Genomic DNA, 21708 nt, shown 5'->3' on the forward strand with positions numbered 1-21708 from the left:
GACCCCATGGACTATACAGCACGCCTGGCTTTGCTGTCCTTCACTATCTCCTGAACTTTGCTCAAACTCATGTCCATCGAGTCAGTGATGCCATCCAACCATCTCATCCTCTCTCATCCTCTTCTCCTCCCACCCTCAATATTTTCCAGCATCAGGGTCTTTCCCAATGGATCAGCTCTTTGTATCAGGTGGCCAAAATATTGGAGTTTCAGCATCAGTCTTTCCAATGAATATTAAGGGTTAATTTTCTTTAGGATTGACTGGTTGGATCTCCTTGCAGTCCAAGGGGCTCTCAAGAGTCTTCTCCAGCACCACAGTTAGAAAGTATGCATCAATTCTTAGGCACTCAGACTTCTTTATGGTCCAACTCTCACATGCATACATCACTACCGGAAAAATCATAGCTCTGGCTAGATGGACCTGTGTTGACAAAGTGATATCTCTATTTTTTAATATGCTGTCTAGGTTTGTCCTAACTTTTCTTCCAAGGGGCAAATGTCTTTTAATTTCATGGCTGTAGTCACCATCCACAGTGATTTTGGAGCCCCTCCCCCCAAATAAAGTCTGTCACTGTTTCCATTTTTTATTCATCTATTTGCCATGAAGTGATGGGACTGGATGTCATGATTGTAGTTTTTTGAATCTTGAGTTTTAAGCCAACTTTTTAATTCTCCTCTTTCATCTTCATCAAGAGCCTCTTTATTTCCTCTCTGCTTGCTGCCATTATGGTGGTATCATCTGCATATCTGAGGTTATTGATATTTATCCCAGCAATCTTGATTCCAGCTTGTGATTCATCCAGCCTGGCATTTCTCTTTCTGGGTTTATGGTGAGAGAATGAATCTAGGTTTTTCATTCAAGTGAAATGTAGTGGGGGGAAGGAAGTCCTGACTTTTTTCCTCAGCTTCTCAAAGAATTGCGCCTCCCACTTGATTTGATTTTGTACACCTAGGCTTATTTGTGTTAAAGTCATAGCCAGAATGGCCCTCATCCTGTTCTCTACACAATTATTGCATTTCCCATATTATTTGCTGTGCTTCATAGCATGACCAGTCACCTATAACTTCCACCTCTTCCCCATCTTCCATTTGACTTGTGCGGCTTTCATCTCAGCACTGCCTTTCAAAGCCAGGCTCTTCTCTCTTGTCGCAGCTTCATTTACCACTTGGCCTTTTCTCTCTTCTCTAATCCAACCTGCCTAAAATCTTCTGTTGGGCCCTCTGTGCCCAAAGGATAAAACCCAGTGTGCTTTCTAAACATGAAAGTCTCTTCTAAATCCATCCATTCACTGTTCCAATAGTTATTCCTTGAATTCTGACCTTGTGCCACTGATCATACCCCACCTGCTTATCCTCTCTATTTCTTCCTGCAGAGGATAAGCAGGATAACTCTGTTTCAGTCTCAGTGAGCATCTCCAGATTTGCCCAGATGCGGAAGACTTCCTAAGATCCCATGTGTCTTTCCATATCCCATTTCGTCTTCCGGCAAAGCTCTTGTCATTTTCTCTACCAGCTAAGCTCTAACTCACCTTTCAAACCCGTATCCAAATATCACCTCCCTATAGCATCTTCTTTGGCTCCCACAGACAAGTTAGTTATTCCTACTTCTGGTTCCACGACAACTGTTCATATTTCTGCTTTAGAACTTATTTTGTACATTTAGTTAATTATTTATTTGACTATCTCTGTTTGCTCTTCACTTGGCTCTGAGCTCCTGAAGACAAAAAACATGTATTTCACCTTTGTAGCTTTAGATTCCTGTACTATGTCTAACACATGTAAGGATATAATAAGAGAACGAAGTCACTCCCTAAGAGTAGGGTGATCTGGGACTGAATTAGATGAAGCAGAAAGCAAGCAGGTAAGGCTTCAGGCTCTACATTTATACTATGTGGGTTTAAACTGACCTTCTACTACTTCTAGCTGTGTGAACTTGTACAAGTTGTTTCATATCTGAGCTTCATATTTCTCATCAATCAAATGGGTAGAATAATAGGACTTTTTTTATAGGCTTATTTGGTGATAACTAAAAAATAAATTTGTTTTATTTAAAGATAAGTGCATATTCTTCTTGTGAGGGATCTCTTGAGAATAAATATGGAAAACAATAGAGTGGAAAATCTTAGGAAGAAAGAGAAAATGAAGAAAGATTCATTGAAAAAGATGTAACAAAGAAGGGGAAGCCCTTCAAACTCTTTCTACTGCAATCTTCATGCATTAATCAAATTTATCACTTCAAATCTACATATTGTTCTCCCGAACTGTATCCTGAGTTAATTTATCCAATGATTTTATAGTTTCAGTTCAGTTCAGTCAAGGTTGTGTCCAACTCCTTGCGATCCCATAAATCGCAGCACGCCAGGCCTCCCTGTCCATTACCAACTCCCAGAGTTCACTCAAACTCATGTGCATCAAGTCAGTGATACCATCCAGCCATCTCTTCCTCTGTCATCCCCTACTCCTCCTGCCCCCAATCCCTCCCAGCATCAGGGTCTTTTCCAATGAATCAGCTCTTTGCATGAGGTGACCAAAGTATTGGAGTTTCAGCTTTAGCATCAGTCCTTCCAATGAACATCCAGGACTGATCTCCTTTAGGGTGGACTGGTTGGATCTCCTTGCAGTCCAAGGGACTCTCAAGAGTCTTCTCCAGCACCACAGTTCAAAAGCATCAATTCTTCGGCACTCAGCTTTCTTCACAGTCCAACTCTCACATCCATAATGACCACTGGAAAAACCATAGCCTTGACTAGATGGACCTTTGTTGGCATAGTAATGTCTCTGCTTTTGAATATGCTATCTAGGTTGGTCATAACTTTCCTTCCAAGGAGTAGATAGTCCCAAATAAATCCTTAACAGTGACAGGTGGTTTCCCTGTGGAACACAACTCATGCACCACGATCCCACAGCATTGAAGTCAAGGCCTCAAGACCAACATCATTTCCATCTGGACTCACAAAGTAAGGATGAAAGACGCACATACGGGAATGTTACTGAACTGGGGCAATATGAGAGCATGGATGCTTGACCACATAGGCAATAAAATTAGATAATTGAAAGGGACCCTTATCCAGATGCTAGTGCTAAAGAACCTGCCTGCCAATGCAGGAGACATAAGAGACACAGGTTCGATCCCGGGGTCAGGAAGATCCCCTAAAGGAGGAAATGGCTACCTACTCCAGTATTTTTGCCTGGAGAATCCCATGGACAGAGAAACCCTGTGCGTGGGCTATAGTACATAGGACTGCAGAGAGTCAGACATAACTAAAGCGACTTAACACACACAACACACACTTATCCAGGTAAGTAATAATATCAAGTGAAGATTACTTGCCAGGCTGTGATATGAGATTGCGACCAAGAATATGGTTATAGAAATATCCCGCAGACTCTGTAGCTTAAAACCGTCATTTTTCTCATGCAGCATCTGTAGGTTGGCTGAGTTAACCATGCTCAGGTTGTGTGTGTGCACAAGTTGTGCATCTGCACGATCAGGGTGGAATTAGAGTTGGCTAACTGCTGGCACAAAGGGTCCCCAAATCTCAGTGACTTAAATCATGTTTGTTTATTTTTTTTATTTTTGCTCATGTCCAGTGCAATTTGTGATTGGATTAAGAGGAGACTGCCCTGTGAAATCATTCAGAACCAAGACTCTTTCTGTCTATCCAGTCACTGTCATTACTTCAGGCCTCAGAGTTCCCCTGTGGGTCCTACTAAACAAGGAAAGAGAGAGAACATGAATGATTTCATAGGCAGTCTTGTGGGCTAGATCTTGGTTGATATTCCACTGGCCAAAACTCAGTCATGTGCTTATGCTAAAATGCAGAGGAAGCTGGGAAAGCTCTCTGTGAGTTCAGGAGGAAAATTAAATTACTTACAGAACAACTTTCCAGTCTCTTCCACAAAGGAGAGAAATGCAAGAAAAGGGGGAAATGGAGAGCCCTGAGTTTAAGTTCAAAATGTCAACTGCATAAATAGAGTACAGGAATCCTGGCTTAGCTGTGGAAAAAATGTCTAAGGTTGGAAAAAATGTGGAGGTGTCTGGTTCACCATGAGATTACTGTTAGCCCAGAATGTTTGTCTCAAAAAAAATGCAATATTCAGGTGCATCAGTGAAGGAAATGTATATAGGAGAAAGATCACAGTCTATCTTCACTTTTAAGAAAATTATATTTATCTATTTTTGCAGGCACTGGGTCTTTGTTACTATGTGTGAGCTATCTCTAGTTGCAGTGAGCAGGGGTTACTCTCTAGTTGTGGTGTGCAGGCTTCTCATTCTGGTGGCTTCATGAGCTCAATAATTGTGGCACACAGGCTTAGTTGCTACATGGCATGTGGAATCTTCCTGGACCAGGGATCAAACCTGTGTCCTCTGCATTGGCAGACAGATTCTTAACCACTGGACCACTAGGGAAGACCTATCCTCAATTTTGGTTGGTTATTATCTTTGATGAAGATACTTTAATTATCTGAGTCTCAGCTAGCTTGTCTATAAAATAAGACAAGTTTGTGGTGTGTATCAGTTAATTATGGCCATGGATATAATAAGATCCCCCACTCTCAGTAGCTCAAAACAATAATCATTTTGCTCACTCAGCGCCTGTAGGTTGGCTGAGTTATCTATACTACAGGTTGTGCGTCTGCACAAGGGCCATTAGGTCTTTCCTCCAATGATGCTTATTATGGGTCTCAGGCTAAAAGGCAGTATCTTATAGCTACATTTTTTGTTGTTCAGTTGCTAAGTTGTGTCTGACTTTACGGCCCGATGGACTGCAACACACCAGGCTTCCCTCTCCTTCACTATATCCCCAAATTTGCTCAAACTCATGCCCGTTGAGTTGGTGATGCCATCCAACCATCTCATCCTGTCATCCCCCTCTCCTTCTGCCTTCAATCTTTCCTAGCATCAGCTTCTTTTCCAGTGAGTCAGCTCTTTGCATCAGGTGGCCAAAGTATTAGAGCTTCAGCATCGGTCTTTCCAATGAATATTCAGGGTTAATTTCCTTTTGGATTGACTGGTTTGATTTCCTTGCTGTCCAAGGGAGTCTCAAGAGTCTTCTCCAGCACCACAGTTTGAAAGCATCAATTCTTCAGCACTCAGCCTTCTTTATGGTCCAACTCTCACATCCATGCATGATTACTGGAAAAACCATAGCTTTGACTAGACAGTCTAGGGATCTGGAAGCTGTATTGAAGGAACTAAAAATAGTTAATCCAAAGAAGAGTGACCTGTATAAAAAGCAAATGCACCCAAATACCAGAAGGGCTTTCTCATTGCAACAGGAATAAACTTGTCAAATAACAGAAGGAACTGCCAGTCAGGGGGATTTCTCTTGGGGTTAAATAGATGATTGGAAGCCCGTGGGTGTTTGCTGGGGAGAAGCCTGGCATGGGCTGTCAGCTTGCTGAGCAAAGACAACCACAACAGGAGGTGAAGAGTAGTGAACAAAGCTATTTTCTCCTCAGTTAAAAAGATGAGCTGTGGGGAGCAGGTTTGGAGGTCAGGGCAGAGCTGAGGTTTCTGTGCCTTGGAAAACACAGGCCTTAGCTCCATTTTCAGTTCCTTCTAGTCTCCTAGATCCACTGGTCCTTCATTTCAATGTGTCTGCTGTATATCTTATTGATTCCGCAAGCATAACCACTCTCAGCACCCTCTCCACACCCCTGAGCCCGGACTGTGCGGTGCGAGGTTCACCAGGGATCCCGTCCTCCTCCTTTAAACTTGAGTCTCCCCTCCCCATTTCTCCCAATCAGCCTTAATTAAACTGTTTGAAAGCTACAGCTTGATTTTAATTAGAGCAAAATTGGGAAGATTAGAATGAAATTGGCCAATCATTGTTTACGGACCGTTGTTTGAGAACACAGGCTGCTGAATTACCTCCATGCCAGGCTTCTTGAATTCTTCCAGTGGGTGGACTGGGGGCACTGGAGCATGTGGGGTGGGCTGGACTTCTTTATGCTTCTGTGCCTCCTAGAGTTGCAGGGGCCGAGACATTATTTAACCAAATGCTTCTGGACTGGAGTTTTTCTGCCTGGAGATTTCTCCCAGCCGCAGTGGTAAATGGGACAAAAGAATTTCCTGGGAAGTGTCAACATGACAAAGAGGGACAGTGGTCTTTGAACTTGAACACAGGTCATAGACAAAGGTAGAAAACCACTTGTGCCATGACGTGGGTGCTCACCAAACTCTACCGCCGATCAATGGAGACTTGGTCCTTTTTCTCAATTTCTATCTCTTCGTTTGTTAACCTCTAAAAAGTTCATAAAAAGTCAAGTAGTGATAAATCCATTTCCTCTTTTTTGAAGTCCTTGCATTTCTAAAATTGTTGAGCTTGTGTAAAAATTGTGTACAGTTTTCTTTTTTTTTACAAAACTAAGGGAAAACTCTATGCCAATACAAGAGGTTATGGTTTTATTATAATTTATTTTTATAGCTCAGATTAATCATGTCTTATTCATTATAGCAGTAAAGACTCTAATAGCCAAGTACATTATAGTGAGCTGTTGTTGAGATGGAAATCTCTTGATGATATGATGTATTTAGAAATACTGGCTTCTGTACAGGAGCCAAAGCATGATATATCCCTCAGTCTCTAAAATATCCACCTTAAGAGCATGAAACCACCTTGACTGAGTCACTGAGGTAAATAACAGGCATCCTTCAATGTATATGTTGGCTTTGGCTGTTCTTTTTCCTGTGAATTTCCTAAGGCAAAGAATATGAGTCCTATGAAAAGGAAAACATGATGATGCCTTAGCTTGATGGATTGAGTTCTGTGAAGAGAGAAATAGCCTGAAATACAAAGAATATTGGTGGAAAGATGAAGAAAGAGAATGCTTCTTTCCTAGAATCCTTAGGAAAATCAACAGTCCAACACTCAGTGTTGACTCATGTCATATTGGCTAGTATCAAGCTAGTCGGAAAAAGGCAACTCTCCAAGAGATAGGTGGGCTCTGAGAACAAAGATATTTGCATTCATCTAGAACTGGGTGGTATGTAAGAAGTTTTCCCATAGTCATTGGTTGACAATTTCCATAGACAATGTCAAGTCACAGGAAAAATGACAGGAAATCTATTTTTGTACTTGGCTTAAAGCCAACTCATCTTTTTCTCTCCAAAGTTCTTAACTATTTTATTTAATGACCTGGCCTGTGTCTTCCTTCATTTTTCAAGGAAAATCAGTTATGTATTTTTTCTTAAAAGTATGGTTCATATCAAAACAGCCTTTTGGAGGATGATAGTTCAGTCCCTATTATCACTGCAGCCCTTTAAATACTAAAGTTCGGAGGTGGTTACCCCCCAAAGAGAAGTTGTTGGAAATGGATAAGGAGAGATAAGGACTAGAAAAGGGAGACATTGCTGACCACACCAGCCCACTGTTTCCGCCATTGTGTTCAAAGTAGAGCTGGAGTTGAGCATCTTGGACTTACAGGTGAACTTACAGGTGACCTTAAGGCCTCTCCCAGCCTCTCAGGTAGTACCAGAACCTCTTTTAGAACTGCTGCCTGAGTGAGCAGGTGATGATCAATTGGCTCTGCTGGAAACAGCATGGAATCCCTCCCCGGTAAAACCAGGCTGGATTCTAATTTAGGGGGAACAAATGAGCTCTGGGCACTCAGGGGCACACTGACACTGGGACAGGATGGAACAAGTTGGCAGGAGTGCAGAGCTGGACTGGGCTGAGGAGGGGGCTGGGCTAAGCCACTCTCTCGGGATACAGGAAATGTGATTTTCCAAATGGCAGCCATATTAGTGGTCTTGGAAATGAGCCTAAATGTGCTTCCCACGCAGAGGAAAAGATGTGGAAAACTGGTAATAATAATCGGCTCTTAACATGAGGTCTCAGTACCATCACCCATATTGTAGGTTGCAGTGCTCATTACTACTAAGTTTCAGCCTCACTGAGGTATAGTTTTGTTTTTGTTTTTAAACTATGGATTAAAAAAAATTATTGGAGTATAGTTGGCTTATAGTGTTGTGTTGCTGCTGCTGCTGCTAAGTCACTTCAGTCGTGTCCGACTCTGCAATCCCAGAGACGGCAGCCTACCAGGCTCCCTTGTCCCTGGGATTCTCCAGGCAAGAACACTGGAGTGGGTTGCCATTTCCTTCTCTAATGCATGAAAGTGAAAAGTGAAAGTGAAGTCGCCCAGTCGTGTCCAACTCTTAGCGACCCCATGGACTGCAGCCTACCAGGCTCCTCTGTCCATGGGATTTTCCAGGCAAGAGTACTGGAGTGGGGTGCCATTGCCTTCTCTGAGTGTTGTGTTAGTTTCTGCCATATAGCAAAGTAAATCAGTTATGAAAGTGACAGTGAAAGTTGCTCAGTAGTGTCCAACTCTTTGTGACCCCATGGATTATACAGTCCATGGAATTCTGCAGGCCAGAATACTGGAGTGAGTAGCCTTTCTCTTCTTCAGGGAATCTTCCCAACCCAGGAATCAAACCCTGCCAGAACTGCAGGTGAATTCTTTACCAGCTGAGCCACAAGGGAAGCTCACGTATGCATATATTCATTCTTTTTTGGATTATTTTCCAATATAGGTCATTACAGAGTATTGAGTAGAGTTTCCTGTGCTATACAGTAGGTCCTTATTAGTTACCTTCAATGGCACCCCAATGGCAAATTTAGGGAGATGGTGAGGGACGGGGAGGCCTGGCATGTTGCAGTCTATGGGACCACAAAGAGTCAGACACGACTGGGTGACTGAACAACTGACCCCTGATAACCATTAGTTTATTTTCTACATCTTTAACTCTATTTCTGATTAAACTATGGATTTTTAAAAAATACTTTCTCCCTTAAGGTTTCATAGGGAGGGAAGCTCATGGATCATGACTCTTCAAGGGGGCTGGATTGATATTCTCAATTTATAAGAGATTCTCAGATTCTCAGTTTACAAGCCCAAAAAGTGGTTCTTCAGCACATTGCTGCTGGAAATCTCACCTGGATGGAAGCCACCAGCTGTGCTCTTTGCCTCTTTCATGACTAAGAGTACAGGACTCTGCAGGGTGGGGGACTCTTGCTAGCAGTTCTTGTTGACCTTGTGTGTGACAGAGGAACACAGTACTTCGGGGGAGGGTGACACGCGTGTCGGTAGCTGTGACGTGGGGGCACCCCTTTTCATTTACAGTTTTCAAACTGGGAACACCTTGTAGCCATTTAGTCTTCTAATCAGAGGCCCTTTTTCTTCAGATCCAGAGCTGGCCTGCTCCCCAGGCCCTGCTGAAGCTCCCATCGCCTGAGGCTTGGCACTCGGCTGCCGGTTTAGCTCTCCTGTCACAGGCCCCTTTGGATCCCAGAAAAATCCCTCAACTCATGTATAAGCAGAAGCATCATGTATTGGCAATCTGGACCAGTAGTGTTAAGCAGTTTGAGGCAAAGATAACTATAATCACTTCTGCTAGGTCACTTCAGTTGTGTCTGACTGTGTGATCCTATGGACTGTAGCCTGCCAGGCTCCTCTGTCCAAGGGGTTCTCCAGGCAAGAATACTGGAGTGGTTGCCATGCCCTCCTCCAGGGGATCTTCCCAACCGAGGGGTGGAACCCGAGTCTCATGTGTCCTGCATTGGCAGGCGGGTTCTTTACCACTTTTGGAGAAGGAAATGGCAACCCACTCCAGTACTCTTGCCTGAAAATTTCCACAGACAGAGGAGCCTGGTGGGCTACAGTCCATGGGGTCGCAAAGAGTCGGACACAACTGAGCGACTTTGCACTCTCTTTACCACCAGTGCCACCTCGGAAGCCCAGTCTGGATCATATCTTCCCTAAACTTTGTTTTGGTTATTAATGATTGTATGGGTATGCTAAATCCTTTGACAGAAATATGTGTGATTCACTCTAGGCTAATTTAAAATGCAATAGCAAATGGCCTAAACTTCTGTTAATTCCAGCACCTTTTTGAAGTGCTGGATGAACACCTTTGCAGGCAGAGTCCACACTGGAGAGCTCTGGTCGCCCTTGATTTCGCCCTTTGCTGCTTTAAGGGTCCTTTCCAAATGGGCTTCCCTAGTGCTTAAAATGTTTGCTTTCACATACTGTTGACTGTGAAACAGTCACAGTAGGAGAAGATTTTAGGAGAAATGGCTAAATTGAAATGGAAATTTACTTGATGTCTTAATTGAAACAAAGATGATGGCTTAATTGTAGTAGTATGTGTTAATGTAATTGATATATAGAAAACATCCTTTTCCTAGGGAAAAAAAGAGCCTTGATTATTTTATTATGAAAAAAAAAAAAACCCACTACTAAATGAAAAATTGGAAATGAACATTTACTCTTTGAATAGCTCAGGCTGCCTTCCAGTATTGCCTTCTGAGGTTTTCAGATGCTGGAAGGAACCAGGTTAATAAGTTCTGTAAGCACAATTTCTACCACTTTGGCTCAAACTCCATTCACAGATGTTTTCTCCATTATTTTGATTCAGTGAAGGGCCCCAAAGGGCAGGCAGGAAATTTAGTGAAGTAGAAGGGAAAACCGCTGGGTGCCCTCGCAGCCTGAACCTTCTTGCCACCAGCAGAAGCCTGATGCTTATTTCTGATTCGGTGCCCTACCAGTTTATGGAGGAGGTTTTTGTTTGGGGAGAGTATTTTTCTCCAGTGACATGCTCCTACCACTTACACACGCACAGCGTACCTGCCTGCACACGTGTGCTTCCACTCATAAAATCACAACTGCTCCTTTGAGTTTCGCAGGGGAGGTGGTATAACATCTTGGTGAATACTGTGGATCTTGGGGCCAGGCAGCCTGTGTTTAATTCCTGACTTTGGGTATTACCTACTGGGCAAATTATCTGTGCCTCAATTTCCTTGTCTGTAAAATGAGGATAATTATATTTTATTACTTATAGGGGTCTTTTGAATATTATATCGAATATTTTCAATATTATATTGACTATTTTGACTATTATGTTGGTTAATACTTGCAAGATACTTGGAATGCCTGGCACATGCTAAGAATTCATTAAATGTTAACCATTATTTTTTTTATTATTGGCTCATAAAAAGCTTCCTAAGACAGTATCATTCATTTTCTAAGTCGTTTGTTATTCTGTGTTATGATTTCCAGAGCAGGCATAGGCACCGGATTCAGGCCTTCATCTCTGATTCCTTGCATGGTACCCGGTGCATGGACTTGATTTTTTTTTTTTCCTAGGTCTCAATTTTCCTCCCACAAATGGGTGTCTTGAAACTACCTTTGTCCAAAGAGGGTTTTGCTTTGGCGTATGCCTCGCACTATGCTTTGGATATATAGTACATTCTGTTTAGTGTAGGTAATAAAAGGAAGTAAGTGTTCTGGGCAATGAAAATATTTTGTTAAAAGACAGTAAACACTTAAAAAGAATTAGCATAAAGTAAAATACACTTAATTGAAAGTACACAAAGGAAAACTGTGTTATAGAAACAGCAGTATGGTATTGACCTGGGTTTTGATCTCAGCTCTGCCACTTACTGTGTGATTTTTTGCAAGTTATTAACTTCTCTGGGTCTCATTGTTATGATTGTCGTCATAATCATAGTTGCTGTTAATAGCTCTGAGAGAGGGTTAGGACACTAGATTTTGTTCTGGTTCTAACGCCAAATGGTTATATTGCTTTCGGGAAACTAATTCATGGTTTTCTTGTGATGCAAGAGGAATGGAAGAGAGGGTCTCAGCTTCTGTGCAGGCTGGCATGTGTGCTGCTACAAATGCGTCATGGACAGGTGTGTCCATGTATTGATGCCCTCAGCCCTTGGGGCAGTTGGGCAGGGTCTGGGGCGGCAGAACTACCTGTGCGTGTCTCCTCAGGCCTGAGAAGCCTCATTCATTGATCCCAGTTCAAAACATACAGAGAATTGTGAGTGTACACAACGACAGGAGAACGATTGGCGAATCGTACTCAAATGCTTCTCCTAACAGCCCCAGTTTCCCTCTTGGTAGTCCTGTGACATCAGGCAACTGACTAAGTTTTCTGAACTTCAGTATATTCAACTTACGTAAGATACAGTCAGATCTTTGGTTTGGTTTGGATAAAATACGTGATACAATAAAATACGTCAAGTCTCATGTTGGACAACAGAAGGTTAAGACTAAGGAAAAGTACAAGACTTCAGGATCATTGCCTCTTTGGGGATCTTTAACTCTGTGAGTGTGGCAAAAATTGTTGTTAGACACAGTATAGAGGGTTGGAGCTCGAGATCATTAACACTGAGTGTAAAGCACAGCCGAGTCCGAATGGGCGCTCTGTACTCACTGGACTTGTGTGTGTGGACTGTGGACAGTCATCGGAAGTTGTCCATGTCCACTGACAACAATGGAAGAGGACCCAGACTCAGTTTACCAAAGCATAAGAAAATATCAGTGCCTTGATTTATATATAAGAAGTCACAGAAGTATGCCCTTAAGTTACATTTTTATAAGTCAAATTTAATTTTCCCTTTGATATGCATACACATTTAGAATGCTTTACTTTTATTTCACGTCAATCATTAAGTGCTTTTTGCTTCTATGTATTCTCATCCTGTAAGTTCTTTTATCACGTTGTCAATAATTTGCAAACAACTAGAGGATTAGGAGAGCTGTGACATAAATGATTGTTTATTTTAAATAAACAAAATAAATGAGAGAATCATTCAACAACATCTACTGAATATCTACTGTTGTTCTGTTTTGGAATATCTAGCATTATTTTATTGCTGCTGGATAAGACAGAATCATTCCTGCCCTCACAGAATTTATGTTCTAGTGGGAGAGAAAGAGAATTGAAAATATGTATTATTTCAGCTAGTGATAAGTGCTAAAAAGATTTATAAAGCATAGAGACAGAGAGTGAGTGATGGGGATACCCTTTTGGATGGGGTAGTCAGGGCAAGTTTCTTGAAGGAGATACTAGTCAGTAGTCTTGAATGAAGTGCACTGAGTAAGCAATGTGACCACCAGTTTTTATTTACTAGATTTAATTAAAGTGGGAGCCACCTCTTTTTTAAGATGGTTTTACCTTTCAGTGAGGGTATTTCACCACTGTAAGAAACTGTGGAAAATAGAAGAGTCCTTGTGTTTTTCACCCTCTAACAATTTAATAGAATAGAAATTGATAGGATAGAAATTCTTTGTTATTTAATAACATCTAAATGTGGTCTTTAACAAATCAGGGACAATTGTTTGGTGCCAGAAACAAACAACATCACCAAGATTCATGTCAACGAGCGTATTGCCTAGGTTTTCTTCTAAGAGTTTTATAGTATCAAGTTTTAAGTTCAATTCTGTAATCCATTTTGAATTGATTTTATGTATAATGTAATTTAGGGGTCCAGTTTAATTTGTTAGCATATAGTTATCCAATTTTCCAATTATCATTCCCATTATCTCAAAGAAGACTATCTTTTCTCCGTTGAATATTTTTGGCCCCTTACATGTGTGGGTTTATTTCTAGGCTCTCTGTTTTGTTCCTTCAATCAATTGTGTCTATTTTTTTAATGTCAATATCATACTGTTTTGACTACTATAGCTTTGTAGTATAATTTGAAACAAGAAGTGTGATACTTCCAGTTTTGTCCTCTTACTCAGGGTTGCTGTGGCTGGTCATAGTATTTGGGGGTTCCATACTAATTTTAGGATTGTCTTTTCTACTTTGGTAGAAAGTAGTAAAAAATACCATTGGAATTTTCATAGGGATTGCAATTGCTTTGGGTCGTATGGGCATTTTAACAATACTGATTTTTCCAATGCGTGAACATGGAATATTTTCCTATGTATTTGTGTCTTCTTAATTTCTTTCATCAGTGACTTACAGTTTGCAGTGTTTGAATATTTTACCTCCTTCATTTAATTTATTCCTAGGTATTTTATTCTTTTTAATGCAAATGTAAATGGGGATTGTTTCCTTAATTTCTCTGATATTTCACCATTAGTTTATAGAAATCCAACTGTATTTGTATATTTTTGTATCCTTCATCTTTATTGAATTTATTAGTTCTAACAGTTTTGGGTGAAGTTTTTAGGGTTTTCTATGTATAATATTATGCCATCTACCAGTAGAGACAATTTTACTTATTTCTTTCCGATTTGAGTGACTTATTTCTTGCCTGTTATTTCTTGATAGTGCTTACAGTACTATCTTGGATAAAAGTGAAGAGAATGGACAATGTTGTGTTATTTCTGATGCTAGAGAAAAAGCTTTCAGCTTTTCATCATTGAATATGATATTATCTGTGGGCTTGTCATTGATGGCCATTATAATGTTGAGGCTTTCCTGGTAGCTCAGATGGTAAAGAATCCACCGGCAAAGCAGGAGACCTGGCTTTTATCCCTGGGCTGGGAAGATCCCCTAGAGGAGGAAATGGCAAGCCACTCCAGTATTATTGTCTGGAGAATCCTGTGGACAGAGGAGTTTGGTGGGCTGAAGTCTGTGGAGTCATGAAGTCAGACACTACTGAGTCACTAAGCATGCAGGCTTGCACTTGTTCCCGCTGTACCCACTTTGCTGAGAATTTTTATCACAAATGAATGTTGAATTTTGTCACATGCTTTTTCTACATCTATGGAGATAATCATATGATTTTTATCCTTTGTTTTGTTAATATGGTGTATCATATTGATCCTTGCATCTTTGGAATAAATCCCATTTGATTAAGGTGTTTTATCCTTTTAATGTACTATTGAATTCAGTTTGCTAACATTTTGTTGAGAATTTTTTGCATCTATGTTTATTGGGGATATTGGCCTGCTATTTTCTTTTCTTATAATGTCCTTGTCTGGTTTTGGTATCAGGATAAAGGTGGCCTAATAAAATGAGTATGAAAGTTTCCCTCCTCTTCTATTTGCCTGAAAGAGTTTGAGAAGGATCAGGTTAATTCTTCTCTAAATGTTTGGTAGAGTTTGCCATTGAAGCCATCTGGTCCTGTACTTTTGTGCATTGGGAATTTTGTTTTTGGTTTTATTAGTAATTTGACTGTTAAGGTTTTCTATTTCTTAATGATTCTGTACTGGTAGATTTATCTATCCCTTCTAGGTTGCCTAATTTCTGTAGTAGTCTTTTATCCTTTGTGTGGTATCATTTTTAATGTCTCTTCTTTCATTTCTAATCTGAGTCTTTTTTTGGTTCTGCCTTCATTTAGTCTAGTTAACAATTTGTCTATTTAACCTTTCAAAAAATAGTCTAAGTTTCATTGGTCTTTTCTGTTGTCTTCTTAGTTACTATGTCATTCATTTCCGCTCTGATCTTGTTATTTTCTTTCTTCTACTAACGTTGGGCTTAGTTTGTTCTTTTTTTCTGGTGCCTTGTGGTATAAAGTTAGATTGTTTATTTAAGGTCTTTATTTTTTCTTAATGTAGGTATTTATTGCTATAAATTTTCCTCTTAGAACTGCCCTTACTACTTCCCACAGGTTTTTGCATTTGTGTTTCCATTTTCATTTGTCTCAAGATTTTATTTTTTTGATATATTCTTTGATTCACTGGTTGTTTGGGAGCCTGCTGTTTAATCTCTATGCATTAGTGAATTTGAATTTTCCATTTTTCTTTTGGTAATTGATTTCTAAGTTCATACCATTATGGTCAGAGAAGATGTGTGATATGATTTTAGTCTTCTTCAATTTATGAAGGTTTGTTTAGTGGCTTAATATATGCGCTATCCTGGAGAATGATCCATGTGTGTTTGAGAAATATATTCTGCTGATGAATGGGATATTCTATAAATAAATATCTGTTATGTCCACTTAGTCTAACATGTAGTTTAAGTCCAGTGTTTACTTGCTGATTTCTGTCTGGATGATCTTTCCATTTTTGAAAGTGGGGTACTGAAGTTGCTTTCTATTATTGCATTGCTGTCTATTTTTCCTTTCAGATCTATTATTATTTGCTTTCCATATTTAGATGCTCCTATGTTGGGTGCATAAATATTTATAAATGTTATATTTTCTTGATGAATCGATCTCTTTATCATTATGTAATGACTTTCTTTGTCTCTTATTATAGTCTTTGACTTTACACCTATTTTTTTTTAAATAAGCTACCCCAGCTTTCTTTTAGTTTCCATTTGCATGGGATATCTTTGATCATCCCTTCACTTTCAGTATAGTCCTTGTGTGTGTGTAGTCGTGTCTGACTCTCTGTGACCCCATGGACTGCAGCCTGCCAGGCTCCTCCGTCCATGGGATTCTCCAGGCAAGAATACTGGAGTAGATTGCCATTTCCTCCTTCAGTGGATCTTCCCCACTCAGGGATGGAGCCCAGATCTCCTGCATTGCAGGAAGATTCTTTACTGTCTAAGCCACCAGGGAAGCCCTACTTTCAATATGTGTCCTTAAAGCTGAAATGAGTCTTGTGTGCAGAACATGGCTGGGTCTTGTTTTGTTTTTGTTTTTTTAGTAAGCTCCTCTATGTGTTTGATTGGCTGTCCAGCCAGTAAGAAGTGAAACCAAGCAACTGTTCATTATGCTGCAGTGGGATTTGAGATAGAAAATACTTTTCACAAATACCCTACTTTAATTAAAGTTTAGCATTTCCCACACAAAGGAAATAAATGATAATGCATTATTATGAACTTGTCTGCTTAGATAAATAAAACCACACAATGGGAATTGTAAAAGGTTTTGTGGGAACCCATGAATTATTAGTCATCTCTTTTCCTTTATTTCTCTGGTAATGTTTGGAACATGCCCCCTCTCTTAGTTTCTGGAATTAGATAGGAGGATTCTATAGTCTCCAGTGGACATGCTCTTTATTTATTTATTCTGAATTATTTTTTTCTGTGGCCTTGTCATTTTTGCTTCATAGATTTGGAGGGAAGGTTAGACCAAGGTTTGGCACTATTATAAAGAGCAGAGTTGAGTGAGAATGTTAAGACTTTATTTACATGTTGTGGTTTTCTAAGGCAGTGGAGCTGATCCTTTCTACTATAATTTGGGAGGCAATGGAAAAGAACTCCCTCTTTTTTTTTTTTTTTTTCTTCTTACTAGTGGATATATTCATTTAAATTTCATCCTTTAAAATACAAATATTTCAGTGAGGAGAAAAGCATGAATATTAACGTTCCAGATGGGACTAGAAAGGAACTTTGCCATCATTTAGTATAAAGGTTCTTAAAATGCATATCCCCTTAGTTCCTTTCAAGATGTCCATGTTGACATTGCAGTAAATGTGCAAAAGTAATGGTGAATGAAACTGCTGGCATCTTAAATTGAATAAGGGCAGTCTCACTCAATGACGCTGGTAGTCATATAGTCATCATTACATACTTGAACCAAAATGCATACACATATACATGCGTGTTAGCTTCACGGATGCCCCTGAAGCAGTAAAATCTATTTTTATTGGATCTTGACCATGAGCTCATGTCTTTTTAATATTTTGTATGACAAAGTGAAAAGTACACATAAAGGCATGTTTGAGGTTACTGAAGAATGGTGGTCTCAGAGAAAAATAGTTTTCTGATTGAGTTGAGTTGAAATAGCCATTTTTTTCATGGAACGACTTAAATTTTCTCGAACAACCAAGAGACAAACTATGGTTATTCAGATTGTAGTGTTTGGCAGACAGTTTCTCAAAAATAAATAAATAAAAGAATGAAGCAAGCCTGCTTCTTTAAGGGAAACAACGGGCAGTATTTATTACCAGTGATAAAATGTAAGCTTTCAAATGAAAATTAGAATTTTGGAAAACTTGTATTTGTCATCATAAGCTTGACAGCTTTCCAATATTTAAGGACTTTTTTGATGAGATTTGTGGTGATATTAACAAATATGATGTTTTGATATTATATAATAAAAAATGTCAAAATATGGAAGATCTGAATAACTCAATGGTCCTATATTTTGCAGATGGATGACCAGTATATGATGTTTCAAAATCACAGAGTAAAAAGATGCATTCGAAGTGCATAATAGAACACTGGATTTTAATGTAACTGAGTATGAAAAATTTATTGGTATGGTTTCAGAGTCCACACAGTAATTAACCTTTAAGAAAGTATGCTTGTTGAGTGTAGTGTGGTCCCAAAGAAGAATATTCACAATTATCACAACAGATTGAACACAGAATACAAGAATGCAGCTCTCTTCTGCTAAGCCAGAAACTCAAGAGATTTGCCAAAAGGCAAAGAAAATGCCATTCTTCTTACTAAATCTGTTTTGCTTCAGAACATACAGTGATTGTCACACAAATATGTTATTTATGTTGCTTGTAATGGCTTTATTTCTGTTATAATGAAAAAGTGGATTTAAATTTCTCAGTTTAAATTTCTAAAGTTGTAATTATCATTAGATATAAGCCACATGAATACAGGGGGCTCTTCATTTTTAAGAGTGTGGTAGTATCTTGAGACTGAAAAGTTTAAGAACTATTGTTCTAAACCAATCTTCTGACTTCAAAAATGGGTAACAGAGGTCGTGAGGTGACTCATCCACTGAGTTGCAATTGTGACTAGGTCTTATTTCTGCTTGTCTGGTGGCTCAGATGGTAAAGAATCTGCCTGCAGTGCAGCAGACCTGGGCTCGATCCCTGGGTTGGGAAGATCCCCTGGAGAAGGGAATGGCAACCCATTCTAGTATATTTGCCTGGAGAACCCCATGGACAGAGGAGCCTGGTGGGCTACAGTCCATGGGGTTGCAAAGAGTCGGACATGACTAAGTGACTATACTTTCTTTCATTTTCCTATTTCTGAAAACCACTTCCAATATTTTCATTGTTTGTTTTTCCCCTACTACACACTACTACCATGACTGCCTTCGGGAGAAGGGAAGCCACTCTCCAATGAGAAGGCCGGGTGGGAGCATATTCTGGGAGGTCAACTGGGATAGGGATTTCTTACCACCTGGGAATGAGACGCCAGAGGGCCTCTTTTAGGCACTGGTGCCTGCATCTGCAGAGATGTGTGCTGAGAGGAGATGAGGCTGTGCGAGTGAAGAAAGAACCGCGCCTGCTCCCAACTTTATTCCTCTTGTCCCAGAATACAATGAACTTTCCCTTGTCTTTCCCTCCAGGGAGTTTGCACGTTGGAAAGTGAACAACCTGGCTCTGGAAAGGAAGGACTTCTTTAGTTTGCCACTGCCTCTTGCCCCAGAGTTTATCCGGAACATACGCCTCCTGGGAAGGAGACCCAACCTGCAACAGGTCACCGAAAGCCTGATCAAAAAGTATGGCACTCACTTCCTACTTTCTGCCACCCTCGGAGGTAAGCAGTACCTTGATCCTACCATCCTACACTCGCTGGTTGCCAGACCATTGGAAATAGCTTTCTAACACCTATTGACTACAGCTTCGATACTTTTCCTGGATCTTTTATTCTTCCTTTTTTTTTTTTAAAAAACCTAATCAGAATATTTTTAAGAAAAAGTGAATCAAGAAGCAACTGTTTACACTACACATCTAAGTGTCGGCACATCCATTTTTTAAAAAAATTTTTTTTAATTAATTTTATTTTATTTTTAAACTTTACATAATTGTATTAGTTTTGCCAAATATCAAAATGAATCCACCACAGGTATACATGTGTTCCCCATCATTTTTTTTTTTTTTTACTGGGAAATGTTCTCCTTCTGGTGCATTTGTCAACAGTGTAATCTCTTGACATCCAATTTCATTGCCAGAACATTGCTCTTTGCTTATAAGCATCCTCTTGGGGAGGGGGTTGTAGCATAAGGAGGTTGGGGGACAGACGTTTACTAAGAATTTGCCAGCAGGGGGCGCTCCCAGTTTTCTTTTGACTGAGCCATCTAACCCTGAAGTTTCTCCATATCCTAATATTGGCTGTGGCTACAGTAGTATGTCCACTCAGTCATGTCCAGTGCTTTGTGACTCCATGGACTGTAGCCTGCCAAGCTCCTCTGTCCATGGCATTCTCCAGGCAAGAATACTGGAATGAGTAGCCATTTCCTCCTCCAGGGGATCTTCCCAACCCAGGAATTGAACCTGCGTCGCCTTCATGGCAGCCTAGGCGGCACTAGTGGTAAAGAACCAGCCTGCCAATGCAGGAGACATAAGAAACCTGGGTTCAATCCCTGGTGGGGAAGATCCCCTGGAGGAGGAAATGGCAACCCACTCCATTATTCTTGTCCAGGGACAGAGGAGCCTGGCTGGCTACTGTCCACAGGGTCACACAGAGTTGGACGCGACTGAAGTGACTTAGCACCCACGCACTCCTGCATTGCAGGTAGACTCGTTACCGCCTGAGCCACCAGGGAAGCCCAGACACATAGGCAAAAAAGTAAATGTTCATTAAGTTCCTGATCTCTCTGCTACCACTCTGTAGAGACTGGTAACCAGCCAAACAGATTCCAATGATTCCGGGCTGGATGGAGGCAAAGGTGGGGTGGTACAACCTCTGGCTAGGACCCAGAGCAGAATTGAGAGCTGGAAAGAGGCAGAGTTCTCTCTGTCCTGGAAAGAAGAAAGCAGGCTTTATTATAACATTTAGCTCACTGTCTTATGGACTACAAAGGAACACGCCAAGGGTTCAGGCCAGCTGCTGACATGTCGTAGGTGTTGAGTGTTTGAGGGGGAAAAGGGAGGTTGAGCTTCAAGGCTTTTGCCCTTTCTTAGGGAGCAGAAATATCCACGGTGATTCTTTATAAACAACTTGAGAGAGAGAATTTTATCTTCCCCATAGAGGTGGATTGCCTGAGACAGAGATCAATAAAGGATGTTAAATGGATAAGCTGGAGGGGCGGGGGATGAGCTTTGGGAGATTACAGAAGTGAGGAGGAGGAGGCTGGCCTCTCATGCAGTGATGCCCTTCTGCTGTGGTGCAGTTTGATGAGAGTGCTCCGAGCATGGTAGGGATGGGAAAAGGCTGTCAGCAGGGGCCACAGTAAGGCTCAGTCTGAGGGTTTCATGTTCTTACGGGTAGGGGCTTGGGGAGCTGGGGGCCTCACCAGGACACCCATGTTGTTTGCTGTAGGAGAAGAGTCCCTGACCATCTTTGTGGACAAGCGGAAACTGAGCCGGAAGTCGGAGACGGCAGGAAGTGCCTCTGTGATCGGGGGCAGTGGGAACAGCTCCGCCGTGTCCTTGGAGACCCTGCACCAGCTGGCAGCCTCCTACTTCATCGACAGAGAGAGCACCCTGCGGCGGCTGCACCACATCCAGATAGCCACGGGGGCCATCAAGGTAAGGGCCTGAGAGGTCCTGGGGGAGGCAGGCAGAGACAGGCAGGCAGAGACACCAGGCGGAGGCCTGGGTCTTCGCCAGCTCCACGTCAGCTGGGCCTGACTGAAGGTAGTCGGAAAGCAACTTTCTGATGTGGGCACAGCCCTAAACCAGCCCTAAAGCCTGGGCAGGCGCTTCCTTCTGCAGCAAAGAGCCACATGGCATCTTCCCTAAGGCAGGCTCCCACTGAGGGAACCTCAGCGAAAGGCAACCAGGGCCACTGCTTTCCAGAGGTCACATTATAGTGGGGGAATGAACATAATAAACTTGTAAAAGTCAGCAGAGTCACTCCAGGTTATGATGTAAGGGGAAAACAGGGTCATAGGTGCAGACTTCTGAGGCGAGAGGGGCAGGGGAGGGCACTTGGGGTTTAGACTGGGGTCTGAATCCTTAGAAGCCAGCTGTGTGTAGATCTGAGGGAAGGGTGTTCAGGAGGAGGGAATGGTAAGTGCTAAGGTGCTGAGGCAGGAACCATGGTGAAAGCCAGGACTGCTGTGACTCCAGAGAGGTGAGCAAGAAAGATGCTGGTGCAAGATGACGTTCAGAGGTAGGCTGGAGCCGGCTCACATGGCTGGGATAAGACTTTTAA

The 21708-nt window shown here is 41.2% G+C and overlaps 1 protein-coding gene across 1 annotated transcript in view; it reads left to right on the plus strand.

The window, feature by feature from the left end:
* Window positions 1–21708, plus strand: part of BRINP2 (BMP/retinoic acid inducible neural specific 2) — a 143071-nt gene that overhangs the window by 99932 nt on the left and 21431 nt on the right. Inside the window, exons 3-4 of the mRNA XM_027565416.1 lie at window positions 18956–19146; window positions 20872–21080. Coding sequence (XP_027421217.1) covers window positions 18956–19146; window positions 20872–21080 — 400 coding nt within the window. The remainder of the gene's footprint in view (window positions 1–18955; window positions 19147–20871; window positions 21081–21708) is intronic.

This window comes from Bos indicus x Bos taurus, chromosome 16 (assembly GCF_003369695.1).
Source record: "Bos indicus x Bos taurus breed Angus x Brahman F1 hybrid chromosome 16, Bos_hybrid_MaternalHap_v2.0, whole genome shotgun sequence".
NCBI classification, from domain to species: domain Eukaryota; kingdom Metazoa; phylum Chordata; class Mammalia; order Artiodactyla; family Bovidae; genus Bos; species Bos indicus x Bos taurus.